At 46.7% G+C, this 17,641-nt stretch overlaps 1 protein-coding gene across 4 annotated transcripts in view; it reads right to left on the bottom strand.

Annotated features, from left to right (window-relative positions):
- Nucleotides 1-17,641, bottom strand: part of MXRA7 (matrix remodeling associated 7) — a 108,991-nt gene that overhangs the window by 11,975 nt on the left and 79,375 nt on the right. For 3 of the 4 annotated variants that reach the window (XM_030208177.1, XM_030208179.1, XM_030208178.1), the window contains one exon: nt 13,186-13,282. In XM_030208177.1, coding sequence (XP_030064037.1) covers nt 13,186-13,282 — 97 coding nt within the window. Of the gene's footprint in view, nt 1-8,278; nt 8,360-13,185; nt 13,283-17,641 lie in introns of all 4 variants that reach the window. The other variant, XM_030208180.1, reaches the window with a different exon arrangement.

Genomic DNA, 17,641 nt, shown 5'->3' with positions numbered 1-17,641 from the left:
CCCACCCACCCACCGGCATAGCGCCACCCCGACACGGTCCCCACCTGCCTACGAGCTCCATCCATCTGCAGCGCTGCTGTAAAGAAGAAATCGCTTCGTCGGCCCTTCCCTCACTCACTGTGTCCCGCCCTCTGACGTAACTTCCTATTTCCTCAAGGGCGGGACACAGTGAGTGAGGGAAGGGCCGACGAAGCGATTTCTTCTTTACAGCAGCGCTGCAGATGGATGGAGCTGATAGGCAAGTGGGGACCGTGTCGGGGGGGAGGTGCTAGCCGGGGGGGGGGGGGGACGGATGCACCCCCCCCACCCGTTGATACCCGGGGAGGACCGCCCCCACCGCCCCGCCCTTGCTACGCCACTGCCTAGGAACTTGTCAAATACTTGGCCACTGTAGGAAACAGGATACTGGGCTTGCTGGACTGTTCTAGTAAGACAATGCTTATGCTCTTATACTACTACTACTACTACTTAGCATTTCTATAGCGCTACTAGGGTTACGCAGCGCTGTACAAGTTAAAACATGGGGAAGGACAGTCCCTGCTCAAGAGAGCTTACAATCTAAAGGTAACAAACTATGTAGTCAGTGTAGTCAGTGTATCATGAATGGGGAAGGTGGTTAGGCGCCAAAAGCAAGGGAGAAGAGATGGGTTTTGAGTAAGGACTTAAAGATGGGCAGGGAGGGCGCATGGCGTATGGGCTCGGGGAGTCTGTTCCAGGCATAAGGTGATGCGAGGCAGAAGGGACGGAGTCTGGAGTTAGCGGTGGTGGAGAAGGGTACAGATAGGAATGATTTGTCCTGAGAGCGGAGGTTACGGGTGGGGACATAGGGGGAGAGGATGGTAGAGAGGTAATGGGGGGCTGCAGATTGAGTGCATTTGAAGGTCATTAGGAGAAGCTTGAACTGAATACGGTAGCGAATCGGGAGCCAGTGAAGCGACTTGAGGAGAGGGGTGATATGAGAGTATCGGTTCACACGGTAGATAAGACGTGCAGCGGAATTTTGGACAGATTGAAGGGGGGATAGGTGGCTAAGCGGGAGGCCAGCGAGGAGAAGGTTGCAATAGTCAAGACGAGAGGTAACGAGTGAGTGGATGAGGGTTCGGGTGGTCTGTTCAGAGAGGAATGGGCGGATTTTGCTAATATTATAGAGGAAGAAGCGACAGGTCTTAGCTGTCTGCTGGATATGCTCTTATGTATTTCACGTTCTCCTACAATCTTTCCACCAGTTCCCACAGGCACTGTTCTACTTTCCCTTTGAAAGCAGCTGGTTGGGGGGGGGGGGGGGGAAAGAGAAGGAACCTGCAGAAATTTACATCTGTTTTTCCTGTGGATATCAGTGGTGCACAGTCCAAAAATTTACATTTTCTTTCCTCTGTCATTTACTGTATTGTCTTTTGTCCATTTTTTAAAAATTATTTTCTTTAAGGGAACAATATGCATACTCTTTTCCAAACAACACACACTATTAACGACACAGGGGGGAAAAAAAATAACATTTCAGGATATTTGTCCTGTTTCAGGACAAAAATGGCATGGCTAATGTTGATATTCCTATGCCATTTCAAACAAATGCACATCCTTAGTGGATACCTTTCCCCTAAATTATAGGTCTAAAAAATGGGCAACGGATGCCTCCCTCAGCTAACCTATGCCTTATCTCACCTGCTTTTCCCATGGCTACTTTAAAGGCAGAACTATCTGCTTACTTCCATAGGATCTAAGGTGAAGCTAAGCTATCCGGGTATCCCTACTGTAAGACTGTATGAGGCTGAAGGCAAGATGAAGGTGTTGGCAAGCAAAAGTAGATTTCACGCATGGGGACAAACGATTTAGAAAATACAGTTATGAAGTTTAGAAACTGAGCAAACTGTAAACAAAGGGGTCCCTTTACTAACATATGCTAACAGATTTAGGGGTCCTTTTACTAAGGTGTGCCGAAAAATGGCCTGCGCTGTTGTAGATGTATATATTGGGACGCGTGCTGATTCATTTTTCAGCGCGCCTGCAAAAAAAGGGCTTTTATTTTGGCCGAAAATGGACATGCGGCAAAATGAAAATTGACACATGTCCAATTTTGGGCCTGAGACCTTACTGCCACCCATTCACTTAGTGGTAAGGTCTCACGCGTTAACCAGCTGGTAATTGTCAGATCGCGTACAATGCCAGTTACCGCCTGGTTAGCACCACGTGCCGGAAAAATCAAATATATTTTCTGGCACGCATACTGGACATAGAAACATAGAAGATAGAAACAGGATGGCAGATAAAGGCCAAATGACCCATCCAGTCTGCCCATCCTCTGTAACCCCTAATTCTTCCTGTTCCTAAGCGATCCCACATGCTTATCCCATGCCTTTTAAAATTCTGGAACAGTCCTCGACTCCACAACCTCCACTGGGAGGCCATTCCACACCTCCACCACCTTTTCTGTGAAATAGTACTTCCTTAGGTTACTCCTAAGCCTATTCCCTCTTAACTTTGTCATATGCCCCCTCATTCCAGAGCTCTCCTTCATTTGGAAAAGGCTCTCTTCCTGTACATAAATGCCCTTGAGATATTTAAATGTTTCTATCATGTCTCCTCTCTTCCAGTGTATACATGTTGAAGTTCATAAGCCTGTCCCTATAATTTTTGCATTCAAGACCGCTTACTAATTTTGTAGCCGCCCTCTGGACCGACTCCATCCTGTTTATATCCTTCCTTAGGTGCAGTTTCCAGAACTGCACGCAGTACTCCAAATGAGGCCTCACCAGAGACTTATACAATGGCACTATCACCTCCTTTTTCCTGCTGGTCATGCCTCTCTTTATGCACCCAAGCATCCTTCTGGCTTTGGCCGTCGCTTTTTCTACCTGTTTGAAAGCTTTAAGGTTTGTGAAGCAGCGGTGGAAAAAGGATTTGCTCGAGTGGAGAATTGTTATACTCTTGGAGGCTGACAACCAGATGAACTAACTCCACGGAAAGAACCCTTCCCTTACCGATTCCTTAGCAAATCAGTAAAAAACGGGCATGCATGAAGGAAATCGCATGCAAATGAGCTGCTCGCTGTTAGCTCATTTGCACGCAATTTCTTTCCTAAGGAGGGGAAGCCAGTCGGCCAGCTGAGCACGCGCAGAACAGCCAAGCGTTATGCTGGCTGCTCTGCGCATGCCAAAGACGGCTTCATACATGCAGACAAACTGCGTGTATAATAGCCATCTACAACCAATAAATTGCCAGGCATTGTGCAGCAGAGGGAGAGAGCAGGACCCTAGAAAGAGAGAATCGGGGATCGGGACATGCGAGGACGTCCAAATCAAAACTATTTGGATGTCCCTGTCGATTATGCCCCTCCAGGTCTCTCTTAGCCAATCACAGCGCATTTAGCTGACACCAGTGACAGCTAAACGCACTGTGATTGGCTGAAAGAGACCTGGAGGGGCATAATCGACAGGGATGTCCAAATAGTTTTGATTTGGATGTCTTCGCAAGTCCCGATCCCCGATTCTCTCTGGCGGTGATCATTTCTGGCACCTTAGTCATAAGAAAAACACGTCCAAGAGAATGACGCCCATCACAAAATCTGAAGAAAAAACGTCCAAGTGCTCGTCAGGAATGTCCATTTTTTTGAGTGAAGGATGTCCAAGTGTTAGGCATTTGAAAGGACGTCCCTGACAAGCACTTGAACGTTTTTTTTTCCTTCTGATTTTTGCGATGGGTGCCCTCCTCTGCATGGGTCCTGCTCACAGCAGCCCCAATGAGAGGTATAGACCTCCCATTAGGTTTTCCTCGGTGCATGGGCTCGGAAAACGGCTGTGCATCTGCCTTGAATGTGCATTATAATACTAATTAGCACATTATAATAACTTTTAGATCATTTGCATTCCGTTTTCGTTAGCTGCTACCGTGACAGGAAAATGTCTCGGAGAACCCTTTTGTGCATGTCTTGTTTTACTACTTGCTCGCTAGACTGGCTAGAACTGGTTTAAAAACCACGTTGCTGGCTCGTTAAATTTACTGCACCTGTCCCTGAGTTTTTTCACCTTGATTTTCCCCTGATGCAGCCTAGAAAGGTGAAACAGGGTATCCCCTGTTGAGATTTGTAAACGCTGCAGTTCAGGAAGAACACTGGAGGCAACTGATGGTGCAAATGTTACAGTACTGAACTTCCAAGATAAGTACCAAATTGTGGGCATCAGCATTTAGCTTCACTGAAGTTTATTCTGTATCTTTAGAAGGTATTTGTCAGTTATAACCAGTACGTTTTTACTAGCAAAAAAAGGTGCCGGTACTCAAATGCTAGGCCACCCTTCAGGAGTGAGGTGATCACTGAGGGACCCACCCCACAATAGCCAGGCCCCCTGCAACCAGTCACAGACTCTATGACAAGGCAGAATTGGTGTGTAGAACCTGAGCTCTTTCATTAAAACTTGGGGACCATGGGCCAATTTTAGCAGACATTGGAAAAGGTGCCGATACTCAGTACCCCCTCAAAAAAAGCCCTGATTATAACTACACAATGGAGTGGAGTTTTTTTTATGACTCATGATTGAACGGAGCCCCCTATAATTTTGAAGGCGTTGTCCTTACAAACAGGAGTGTCTCTGATATTCACTGAAGTCTTTTTTCTCCACTGTTTGAAACATTGTGGTTGATAATTGTATTGTATGACATCCCTACAGATACAAAATATAGTAGTAGAACATTGAATGTACAACCTTTGATATTGTATTCTACTGATTACTTCAGAAATAGGGTAAGAATGAAGCCCTTATATTCCTGAGCAGTGTCACTCCTCCTTCAAAATGACTTTCAAGCAGGGGCGTATCTGAACTTTAACGGTAGGGGGGGCCAGAGCCGAGGTGAGGGGGCACATTTTAGCCCCCCCCCCCCCCCCCGGCGCCGCTGACTCCCCCCCCCCCCCCGCTGAAGACGACGACGACACCACCACCACCCCCAACCGACCGACTGCCGCCAACACCACCACCACCTCCAACTACTTAAAAAACCCACATCTCGCCGAAGACGACGACGACACCACCACCTGGCTCCAACTACTTTGAACCCCCCTCCTGCCGTCACTCCGCCGTCGTGCCTCAACTCGCTTTGCAGGCGGGGGACCCCAACCCCCGCCAGCCGAAGTCTCCTTCCTTCCTTCCTTCATTTGGGTTTGGATTCTGACGTCCTGCACGCACGTACAACGTGCAGGACAACAGACTCACAGAAACAGTTCTGTTTCTCTGAGTATGATGTCCTGCACGTTGTACGAGCGTGCAGGACGTCAGAAACCAAACCCAAAGGAAGGAAGGAAGGAGACTTTGGCTAGCGGGGGTTGGGGTCCCCCACCAGCAAAGGGAGGTGAGGCACGATGGCGGAGTGATGGTGGGAGGAGGGGGCCAGGCCCCTGTGGCCCCATAGCAGATACGCCCCTGCTTTCAAGACTTCCAGCAACAGTGACGGGAGGTCCCAGCAGCCATACTGAGACTACTGCTAGCATGCAATCACAAAATGGCCACCAGAACCTCCTGTAACAGCCTTGCGAGACTGCCGCTGGAATTCCTGGAAGCAATTTTGAATGAGGTGTCAGGCCATATTCAGGAATGAACGGGGATCGTTCCCGCACTGACTACCCAATGATACAATAGACCCAAGAAGCGGCTGCCAGCAGGGGGGAGGGGGTCAGGAGGGGGTACTTTTTTGTCAGGTGAGGGGGGGGGGCAGGGCCAGTTTCATTTTCGGCTTTGGTTTCGACCAAAACCAAGCGGCCAATTTTGGTTGCAGATTCGGTTTTAGCAGAAGACGAAGATCTTGGTTTCGGTCGGCTGTAGTCTACATTACCCAAAGAAGTGGGACTGTGGCAGTCTTACAAGTTCATATCTATCAAAAATTTGTTAGTCTTATACACCAGGGCATCATCTTTATGAAACTCCTTTAGGTTGCTTTATTTTGACTCTTTTTTTTTTTTTTGGGCAGTGTTCTGAAATACAAAAGCAAGAATCTGCCGGAGGGGGCACAGTGGCACCCCTCTCCTCTAATGTACCATGGCTTGATGCGCGTCCATCCTGGTCAATGGCAGGGCTCCTCACACACTCTCACTCAGAACCTGGCAACCACCTTGCTGCAGAAAATGAGAAGTAAAACTTACCAGCCTGAAGCAGGTGCCTGTGGAGCGCTCATGCTGGACAGGAAGGAAGTACTGCAAAAGGGGGGAAAAAAAAAAGATGGCCGCATGCAATGCAAGGGAGCAGGGGAGGGTGCGTGAGCTAGAAGCATGCACAGGTTGGTGAGAAAAGTGAAGAAAATGTAAAATACCCATCCCTGCACCCATACAACTTAATAAGCTGTGAGGATCTGGAAGCTGGCTAATGAAGTGTCCCCCATTTTAATTTGAAGAAAAATGTCCAGAACCTATCATGGATGTTACTGCATACAGTAGAAGAAGAGACACTTTGAACTTTAAAAAAAAAAATCCCCAGGTGGACAGAATGGCAGAATTAACAACGGTCCTGTCTGATGGGGAATTTGGCTCCTCCCCATTTGTCAGGATGCTAGTAGCCCTCAAACCAGGCCTAGAGAAGCCCCTAGCCAGACTGGTTTTGAGGCTATTCATAATAATTATGTATAATCAAATGAGCATAACACTAGCAATGCTTGCAAATCAGGGGCATAGCCAGAAAACAGATTTTGAGTGGGCCTAGGCAAGAACTGGTTGGGCACCAAGTGTTCTCCCCCCTCCCCCCCCCCAAAAAAATATCTTAGCTGGTGGAAAAACGCTTTTTTCCACCTTGGCAGTCTGCAGCAGGCATGCGCTGAAAACTGAGCATGTGCAGGTGCCGGTATCGTGGAAAGTAATGTTTTCGTTACCATCAGGGGGAAGCCTTCAGCTGGTGGAGCTTGGGATCTCCACTTAGGCCTGAGCCCTGAGTGGGTGGGCCCTGGCCCACCCAAGCCCACCTGTGGCTACGCCACTGTTGCAAATTTCTCTTGTCCATATTCATTAGTTTTCATGATAGTCACAGACTGGCTAGGCACTGTCATAGGACTGCACCAAGGATTGGACAATCTTCTCCTGACCGGAGCAGCCGCATTACTCAGTTCTAGCAGGCAGATTCTAGGCCAGCCCTGGATTTCTTATCGATTTCAATGGGTCGAATCAAGGACAACAACTAAAAACCACATTGCTTTGGCATGTAAATTCAAAAATCAGGACAGGCTAAAATGTCTCCCTCCCAGAACTGGGAAACTTGGCAACTGTAAACATTTTGACAGTACTAGAGGATCGAAGGGTGCAGCCAGTGGAAGTGCTGTCTTCTGTTCTGACTCCGGCGTGCACGGCCCACACAGACGCGCTCCTCTCAGCTGATCTTCGCTGTACTCTGCAGGGCTTCTGTGCGTCTGACATGCAGGGTGTCAGATGCACAGAAGCCCTGCAGAGTACAGCGAAGATCAGCTGAGAGGAGCGCGTCTGTGTGGGCCGCGCACGCCGGAGTCAGGTCAGAAGACTGCACTTCTGCTGGCGGGGGTTTGGGTGGAAGGGGCCCAGCCCGGCGGCGGAGGCGGGTGGGACTGTGGTGCCGGGCCCCCCTCAGGGGGGGACAACAACGACGACAACCTGGGGCGGGGCCCAGGGAGTCTGGGGGCGGCCTTGTCCCGGGCCCGGCCCAGTCTCTCGGCGGCCCTGAGTGGAACCCTCAAATTGCTCTTCTACATCTCCTTAGAATTAGAGAATTTCCACTCATTCTCCCAGTACTAACAGGGAAAACCAGATATCACCTTCCATTTTTTCAGCTAAAATGCAGAGAATATACCACAGAACAAATATGAGCTTAAGCTGAGGCAATAAAAGTGCGGTTGTTAGCTCATTTACCCCAAAGTAGAGATTTCTCCACTGGCTATTTTCTCTTATTTCATTTGCTTTTAGGAGCAGTAGTTCCATGTATCATCACAAGGTGGCAGCAGTGATCTGGCCAGGATCCTTTGCTCTCTGCAACTGGAAGTAGGTAGGGTGTGAAGGCCCCACTAAAACTAATTATCATTCAGCAGAATGTATGAGACAGTAGTCACCTACTTCTTTCTGCCCCTTCCCCCAGGTCACAGGGCTTGAGCATGTGATAAATGATATATGGCATGTAAGGAAAGCATGTTTTGTTAATTTGTTATCATGGGGGTGGGGAAGGATGAAGGGGCAAAGGGATAGATTTAACACTTGGCTTTAGTTTCAAAAAATAAATTAGCAGATATTATAAGGGGGGGGGGGGGGGCACACCACTATTTCTAAGCATCACCATCTGCTTCTTACCAAAAGTATACGTAACAGTGTTTGTGGCCACGGAAGTAAGGTGCTTGCTACAAAGATGTGAGATCAGAGGTCAACTCAATCCTGTAATGAAAATGCAGCAAACATATATCTCAGGCATGTTATGCTGGGTAAATAGGTGTAGCTGGTTTCTGACCCAGTGGTGCTTTCATTTGCAGAAATGCCAAGTTACCCAGTTCTACGCTGGATACTTTTTCAAACTTAAATCATAAAGAAGCAAGGGATTTGTAGTGCCTGATTCTACTCACTGAAATCAGTGCTACAAGTTCCATAATGCACCAAGATGGGGGTGGCCAGAAATCCAGGACTGTCCCAAAATCTCAGGCCTGAAACTGGGTAGCTTGGCATTTTTGCCTCTATAGCACAGTCACTCAAAGCTGCTACAAAGAGCTCAGCCCTCCAGTGGCATACCAAGGGGGGGTGGGGGCGGTCCACCCCGGGTGCACGCCACTGGGGGGGTGCCGCACGCCTGTTAGCTCCGAGTCTGCTCGTTCCCTCCCTGCTGTTCCCTCTGTGCGGAACAGGTTACTTCCTGTTCCGGGGCAGAGGGAGCAGCAGGGAGGGCACGAGCGGACTCGGAGCTAACAGGCTCGCGGCCCCCCCAGCAGGTAAAAATGCACCCGGGGGGGGGGGGGGGGGTTGCGCTGCACCCGGGGGGGGTGTAGTTTCGCAAGGGGGAACCCGCGCTGCACCTGGGGGGGCGCATCGGCGATCCGCCCCGGGTGTCAGCCAGGCTAGGAACGCCACTGCAGCCCTCTCCACTGTCACCCAAGGCTTTAAAAAAAAAAAAAATCAGTGCATAGTTTGGTCTGAAATTCATTTTCTGGTATACAAAAATCTTTTGTCAACAACTGTACAACAGCACTAGTTAAAGACACTGTGTGTTTCCTATTCACACCAGAGATTTGTGAGGATGGAGTTCGTGCTCTGAAGAGTAAGAAGAATTAGAGAGAGGTAACCCGTTGCAAGAGAAAACCAGTTTAAGTACAAATGGGGAGGAAACTAAGGGTCAATATTCAGCATGGTTTCTGGGAGAGGTTCCTGCTTGATAGAACCATTCAGTGACACTTAACCGGAGAGTGCTTCTGAACATCTGCCTAACATTTTATCATGAGCAGCTAAGATTAGCAAGAAGAGGATGTGATGCCAGAAGGAAACTCAGCAACAAAGTGAAGAAGAGCAGATGATGAGAAGGCCAGCCTATTGAGCTTATTTTCGAAAGAGATCGCCGGCCATCTTCCGACACAAATCGGGAGATGGCCGGCGATCTCCTGATCCCGGCCAAATCGGTATAATGGAAAGCCGATTTTAGCCGGCCCCAACTGCTTTCTGTCGCAGAGCTGGCCAACCTTCAAGGGAGGGTACAGAAGGCGGGACAGGGGGGCAGGGTGGGGGTGGGACGGGGGCATGGTTATGAGATAGCCGGCTTCACCCCATAATGGAAAAAAGATGGCCGGCTCAGACGAGCATTTCGCTGGCTGCACTTGGTCCATTTACTTTTAGGTCCAAGTCACAAAAAAGTGCCCCAATTGACCAGATGACCACTGGAGGGAATCGGGGATGACCTCCCCTTACTCCCCCAGTGGTCACCAACCGCCTCCCACCCAAAAAAAATTAAAAAAAAAAAATTTTTTGCCAGCCTTCACGTCAGCCTGAAATCATACCCAGCTCCCTGACAGCAGTATGCAGGTCCCTGGAGCAGTTTTTAGTGGGTGCAGTGCACTTCAGGCAGGTGGACCCAGGCCCATCTCCCCCCCCCCCCCACCTGTTCCACTTGTGGTGGTTAATGTTGAGCCCTTCAAAAACCCCCAAAACCCATGTACCCACATGTAGGTGCCCCCCTTCAACCCTTAGGGCTATGGTAATGGTGTAGAGTTGTGGGGAGTGGGGTTTGGCGGGGATTTGGGGGGCTCAGTACCCAAGGTAAGGAAGCTATGCACCTGGGAGCTATTTTTTTTTTTAATTTCTAGAAGTGCCCCCTAGGGTGCCCGGTTGGTGTCCTGGCATGTGAGGGGGGCCAGTGCACTACAAACGCTGGCTCCTCCCGTGACCAAATGCCTTGCATTTCGCCGGGTTTGAGATGGCCGGGCCCGGTTTCCATTATGGCTGAAAAACGAAGCTGGCCATATCACCCGGGGGGGGGGGGGGGCGGGGCACATCGGCGATCCGCCCCGGGTGTCAGCCCCCCTAGGAACACCACTGTAGTTAGCGCTCACTGGAGATTGAGTCCGATTCATGAGTTAATTTCTACATAACCCCCAAGACTTTCCAAAGCTCTTCTATGTAATGAAACAACTTGCAGTTAGGACAATCCTTTTACCGATCCGTCGGGGTTTGTTATAGCAAAGTTTAACTGCAGCCAGAGAGACTGTTCCTAAAAGACAGGATCTCAGTTGGGTTTAATTAAACCTAGGTCACAAAGATCAATGTTTTTTTTTTTTAAATGTACAAATTAAGTTTTATCAAGTCTGACAACCTTAGTACTTGCAGTGTGATTTATAATGGGGTCCTGGGCAGCTGCTTTGAAATACACAAGGGCTGCACGTTGAGTGTCACACATACTTGAAGGCCTCTGTCCTGACCTATACCAGCTGGCAGACTGTTTCTAAGACTCCCACACCTGCATCTCATCTTCCAGTTGAATGACTATGTTGCAATAACATTTGTCCTCCGATAATTTAGGTCTAGAAGCAGGCTAAAGATAAAGGGCTCCAAGTAGGGCTTGTGTAAGGGAGGCCTGGGATATCTATTTGTTGTGTCCCTGAAATGTGATCTTCATGAATGAGACCCCAACTGAATAGCCAGGACTGGTATCTTCGGGAGGGAGGAAAGGCTGAGAGAGACCTGGAGGGGGCATAATCGAAAGGGACGTACAAATAGTTTTTTTTATTTGGACGTACTCGCAGAAGAACACCCATCACAAAAAAATCTGGGGAAAAATGTCCAATTGCTCATCAAGGCCGCCTTTTTTTTTTTTTTAAATGTTTCAGTGAAGGACGTCCATGTTAGGCGCTTTAGAAGGACGTCCCTGATGAGCACTTGGACGTGGCTAGGCAATGAAGGACGTCCATAAAGGACGTCCCTGACGAGCACTTGGACATTTTTTTTCCCGATTTTTTTTTTGTTACATTTATAGAAGTTTTTAAAGGCTGCGCAGCCCCAATGAGAGGTACAGACCTCCTGTTAGATTTTCCACGGTTAGGCAATCGGAAAACGGTAGTGCATCTCATTACAATACGATTTATACACATTGGGGTACTATTTTGCTCATCTGCATTCCGTTTTCGTTAGCTGCTACCATGATCGGAAAATGGCACGGAGAAGCTCTGTGCATGCCAGGGTTTACTACTTGCTCCTTGATGGCTCGTTAACGGCTCGTTAAGTTTAGTGCATCTGGCCCTTTGTCCTTCTTTGCCAGCTGGAACCATTAAAAATGTAAGGAACATCCTGCAGGCTTGAACAAGCATCAACCAATGACCAACCCTCCATGAACTCTAAGGCTTGGGATAAAATAAAATGCAAACTACACAGCCAATCAAAACACTCCCTGCAGGATCCCAGTTAAGGAAGGGCTGCTCCTAGCAGGGCACCAGCCCATGTAAAGGCATCCTACCACCCTATCTGATGCTGTTCCAGCCTCTAAGGTTTTGAAGCATGTTATTTGCTGGTTAAGTCCCATGAGACACAGAGCTCCACATGGGTTAAACCACAAGGAATATGGACACTACGTGGTCAGAGAGACCTTCGCACAGGTTACTGGGCACACTTCTTGCTGCAGTGCCACAGTATTGGGTCCTGGGTGTTGCCCAAATTCATCATACCTTAGAGGCCCTGTAAGAAGAGATAAATGACAGTCTAGTGACTAACAGAAAAAAAAAAGAATCAATCAAAATCAATGATGACCAGTAAGATATTAAACTGAGTTGACAAAAGTCAATTTTTGTAGGGGAGACTGGGGAATCTAACACCTCTGTAGCATTGTTCACCCACAAAGATATCCTCATTCCTATCCAAGCTTCATAGTTTTATGCAGTGGCGTACCAAGGGGGGGGGGGGGGGCGGTCCGCCCCGGGTGCACACCGCTGGGGGGGGGGGTGCCACGCGCCTGTTGGCCGAGTCCGCTCATTCCCTCCCTGCTGCTCCCTCTGCGCGGAACAGGTTACTTGCTGTTCCGGGGCAGAGGGAGCAGCAGGGAACGAGCGGACTTGGAGCCGACAGGCGCACGGCACCCCCCCCTCCCCCAGCAGGTAAAAATGCACCCGGGGGGGTAGCGCTGCACCCGGGGGGGTGTGATTTTGCTGGGGGGGCCGCGCTGCACCCGGGGGGGGGGCCCCCGGGGGGGGGCACATCGGCGATCCGCCCCGGGTGTCAGCCAGCCTAGGAATGCCACTGGTTTTATGGTGCATACTGGGTTCACCCTGCAGAGAAGAGCACAGGGCTAGAGGCTCAAGCCCTCCCTGTGCAGACAGCTAGTACAGCAGTCTACCTCCTAGTCCTAGCGGATTTACATCAGAGGAGCAAGGAGCATGTGGACAGACTGGGAAGCAGGTTCAGCTTGCCTGTACTGGAATATAAGCGTTAATTAAACATAGAATCTAGTTATCCCTACTGATGCTCAAATACATTTCTCAGAACACAAGTCTTTAAAAGAATCTGTGATACAAAACAGTGGACAAAATAAGGAACTTGGAGAGGAAAAAAATAAGGAGGGCGAAAGGGAACTTGCCTAGGTTCTTAGGAAGAGCCAGATCTGTACTTAATATCCAACCCAGACCTTTGATAACTAATGCCGCATTCCTAATAAATGACTCACTCAAATGTGCACTGCCAGAAATGTTGGGAAATGGTCCAAATCCCAAGAGGTCATAATACAGAGTCTCCTGACATACCTTTGTTCTTCCTCGTGCTCTTCTTTGGTCATCATCTTCTCATAGTGACTCCCCCGAAGCTTTCCAGGACTGTATTTAAGGGAGAACAGCTCTTCTTCTGAAAAAGAGAATTGGATGGTCAACAGAAAGAAGCAGACATGGTCCAAACACTTAGAAAGCACTCAATGGAAGATGGACCATGTGAAGTTTTTATTTTTACTTACAGTCAAAATATTACGTTTTCAGTTGGAGAAAAAAAAAAACAGGTTCTTCTTGGCATGAATATGGACCTCTGAACATTCTTTGGCACATCTGTTGCTTTCTGTGGTCAGTGCCATCTTGGGCAGCCTCAGTGTTGGGTGAAGGTGAGGAACATCATTCCAAACTCAATGCATGGGGTTCTAGGCACCAATTGGTGACGAGTATAAGGAGGAAATGTTTGACACTCCCAATCAAATGAATTAACTGGGGAATTTCAATCAGCCATGAAAAAAGTGACCAGCCCTAACAAGGATGACCAAAGTCTTCAGCTGGGAAGGTCCCATTAGCGCCTACTCAAGGAAACGGGCAAGGAAGCTTGCTCAGCATCAACAGACAAGATTGGCAACACTTCCAATGGTGCAAAGTGTTTACTACACTTCCAACAGTGGCCAATCCAGGTCACAAATACCTGGCAAGATCCCAAAAAAGTACAAAACATGTTATGCTGCTTATCCCAGAAATACAAATACAAAATCAATGGCTATGTTTTGTTCCAAAGAGGCTCTGTATAAATACACAACAATAGTGGGACAAAACTTGTATGTGGCAATATATATCTTATAGGCTGTAGAGGTTATCTCATAACTTTGTTAGCGACTGTGTATATCAGCGTATCATGTGCCTCACACGTCTGCAATTGTAATCATAGACTACCTCCAGCCAACCAGTAGTTTCGTGTTATATTTAGACTTTTAATTGAAACGTACTGCTGTCTCAAAAACTTAACATTATTGCACACATAAAAAGCAAATAATGCACCAATTGGACTTAACTTAAGGGCTCCAGACTTTATGTGTTGTCTTCGGTAATGAAAGTTCAACAGTTTGAATCCCAAAATTTGTGGAGCCCTTATAGGCAACTCCGTTGTTGTGGTAAGCCCGACAGGACCCTGTTTCGCGGTCTCAAGCTTTGTCAAGGGCAAAAACCTCTGTAAAACGGAGAAAACATATTCCGTTAAAAAACATCCGACTTAACATAACTTATTTGCTAGAAAATATAGGCGTATGGACTTACAGCAACAGTGACTTCTATCTGAATCGCCAAACTAAAAATGGCGTTGGCGTTCATATTATATCTGTCATAAGCTCCACCTATCGACGCTACGTCTCAAACAGCTGATCCATGTAGCGGAAGGAATTTAAAGAGACAGGTCTAGTAAAAATAAGCTTTTAAGCCTTATAGTACTAACTTAGTCAAAAAAGTAATCGAACCCCATACTGTTCCTTTTGGATCACCGTCTCTTGATATTGCATCTTGAGCCACTAATCATTGTGATGAATATAATTAAAAGAAACAATTCCAATGGAGATGAGCATTCAAACCTTGTGGTTCCAGTGTGTTCAGATTAAAAATCCATTGTGTTTCTTTTTGTAATAATAGTCTGTTGATGTTACCCCCACGGGAACTTAGGGTGACATGATCAATCGCCATACATTTCAAAGATTCACAAGAATGTTGTTGTGTGATGCAATGATGAACAAGGGGGGCTCCAATGTTACGGGCTGAGATTCTTGATCTGTGTTCTATCATTCTTTCATTTAGAGATCTGTTTGTTTTCCCAATATATACCTTGTTACATGGGCATATAACATAGTAGATAACATGCGGAGTCCGGCAGTTTGTTTGATGTTTAAGAGAAATGGTCCGGCCATTGTGATAAAAATCGGTGGTCTCTATAGTCGATGGGCAAGTTTTGCATCCGTTTCTATTGCATTTCTTGTGTCCACCCTCCATATTAGAACCTATGGTGGTGAAAACTGACAAATCTGCAGGGCTTAAAATTTCCTTAAGATTACGTGCCCGGGAGAAGGCCATCCTAAGGCGGTGATCTTCAAAAACAGGGTGAGCTCGCATAATGTCCCAATGTTGTCTTATAATGTGAGCAGCTGTTTCACCACCTTGCATGTATCTCATAATGAAAGTCATGGCTGGATCTTCTTGTGCATCCAATGTCTTTTCTTGTAAAAGTAAATCCCGATTTAGGTATTTAGCTCTTGTATAAGCATTTTTTAGAACCGCTTTGGGATAATTGCGCTGCAGTAGTTTGGAACCCAATGTATTAGCCTGTTGGCGAAAATCGTGTTCATTAGTGCAAATTCGTTTGAAACGTAAAAATTGCGAAAACGGCAAACTGTGTTTAAGATTTTTAGGGTGACAACTGCCGTACTCCAACATCGTATTTCTGTCAGTTGGTTTGATATGTACATTAGTTTGAAAGCAACCTGCTCTTAAAGTGATTTCTATATCCAAAAAATGGATGTTCGTCTCAGAGGAAATTTTAAGCCCTGCAGATTTGTCAGTTTTCACCACCATAGGTTCTAATATGGAGGGTGGACACAAGAAATGCAATAGAAACGGATGCAAAACTTGCCCATCGACTATAGAGACCACCGATTTTTATCACAATGGCCGGACCATTTCTCTTAAACATCAAACAAACTGCCGGACTCCGCATGTTATCTACTATGTTATATGCCCATGTAACAAGGTATATATTGGGAAAACAAACAGATCTCTAAATGAAAGAATGATAGAACACAGATCAAGAATCTCAGCCCGTAACATTGGAGCCCCCCTTGTTCATCATTGCATCACACAACAACATTCTTGTGAATCTTTGAAATGTATGGCGATTGATCATGTCACCCTAAGTTCCCGTGGGGGTAACATCAACAGACTATTATTACAAAAAGAAACACAATGGATTTTTAATCTGAACACACTGGAACCACAAGGTTTGAATGCTCATCTCCATTGGAATTGTTTCTTTTAATTATATTCATCACAATGATTAGTGGCTCAAGATGCAATATCAAGAGACGGTGATCCAAAAGGAACAGTATGGGGTTCGATTACTTTTTTGACTAAGTTAGTACTATAAGGCTTAAAAGCTTATTTTTACTAGACCTGTCTCTTTAAATTCCTTCCGCTACATGGATCAGCTGTTTGAGACGTAGCGTCGATAGGTGGAGCTTATGACAGATATAATATGAACGCCAACGCCATTTTTAGTTTGGCGATTCAGATAGAAGTCACTGTTGCTGTAAGTCCATACGCCTATATTTTCTAGCAAATAAGTTATGTTAAGTCGGATGTTTTTTAACTGAATATGTTTTCTCCGTTTTACAGAGGTTTTTGCCCTTGACAAAGCTTGAGACCGCGAAACAGGGTCCTGTCGGGCTTACCACAACAACGGAGTTGCCTATAAGGGCTCCACAAATTTTGGGATTCAAACTGTTGAACTTTCATTACCGAAGACAACACATAAAGTCTGGAGCCCTTAAGTTAAGTCTAATTGGTGCATTATTTGCTTTTTATGTGTGCAATAATGTTAAGTTTTTGAGACAGCAGTACGTTTCAATTAAAAGTCTAAATATAACACGAAACTACTGGTTGGCTGGAGGTAGTCTATGATTACAATTGCAGACGTGTGAGGCACATGATACGCTGATATACACAGTCGCTAACAAAGTTATGAGATAACCTCTACAGCCTATAAGATATATATTGCCACATACAAGTTTTGTCCCACTATTGTTATCCCAGAAATAAGCAGTGGATTTTCCCCAAGTCCATTTTAATAATGGTCTATGGACTTTTCCTTTAGGAAGAAGTCCAAACCTTTTTTAAACCCTGCTAAGCTAACCAACCACCTTTACCACATTCTCTGTCAACAAATACTTATCATTTATATAGTGCTACTAGACGTACACAGCGCTGTACACTTGAACATGAAGAGACAGTCCCTGCTCGACAGACCTTACAATCTTATTAGGACAGACAAACAGGACAAGTAAGAGATAAGGGAATTACTAAGGTGGGGATGATAAAATAAGGGTACTGAACAAGTGAGTAATAGTTAGGAGTTAAAAGCAGCATCAAAAAGGTGGGCTTTTAGCTTAGATTTGAAGATGGCCAGAGATGGAGCTTGACGTGCCGGCTCAGGAAGTCTATTCCAGGCATATGGTGCAGCAAGATAAAAGGAATGGAGTCTGGAGTTAGCGGTGGAGGAGAAGGGTGCAAATAAGAGAGATTTACCCAGTGAACGGAGATCCCAGGGGGGGAGTGTAGGGAGAGATGAGCGTGGAGAGGTACTGAGGAGCTGTAGAGTGAATGTACTGACCTTCTCAAAAACGTTTTAGAGGCACTTAACAGGTTATGGGTTACTGAATAAAGATAAGATTGTATAAAAGTCTGTCCTATTTATGTGGTTAAC

The sequence above is a fragment of the Microcaecilia unicolor genome, chromosome 6, assembly GCF_901765095.1.
Source record: "Microcaecilia unicolor chromosome 6, aMicUni1.1, whole genome shotgun sequence".
Lineage (NCBI taxonomy): Eukaryota > Metazoa > Chordata > Amphibia > Gymnophiona > Siphonopidae > Microcaecilia > Microcaecilia unicolor.
Note: the sequence above shows the minus strand (reverse complement) of the source record. Positions and strands in the feature narration are given on the sequence as shown.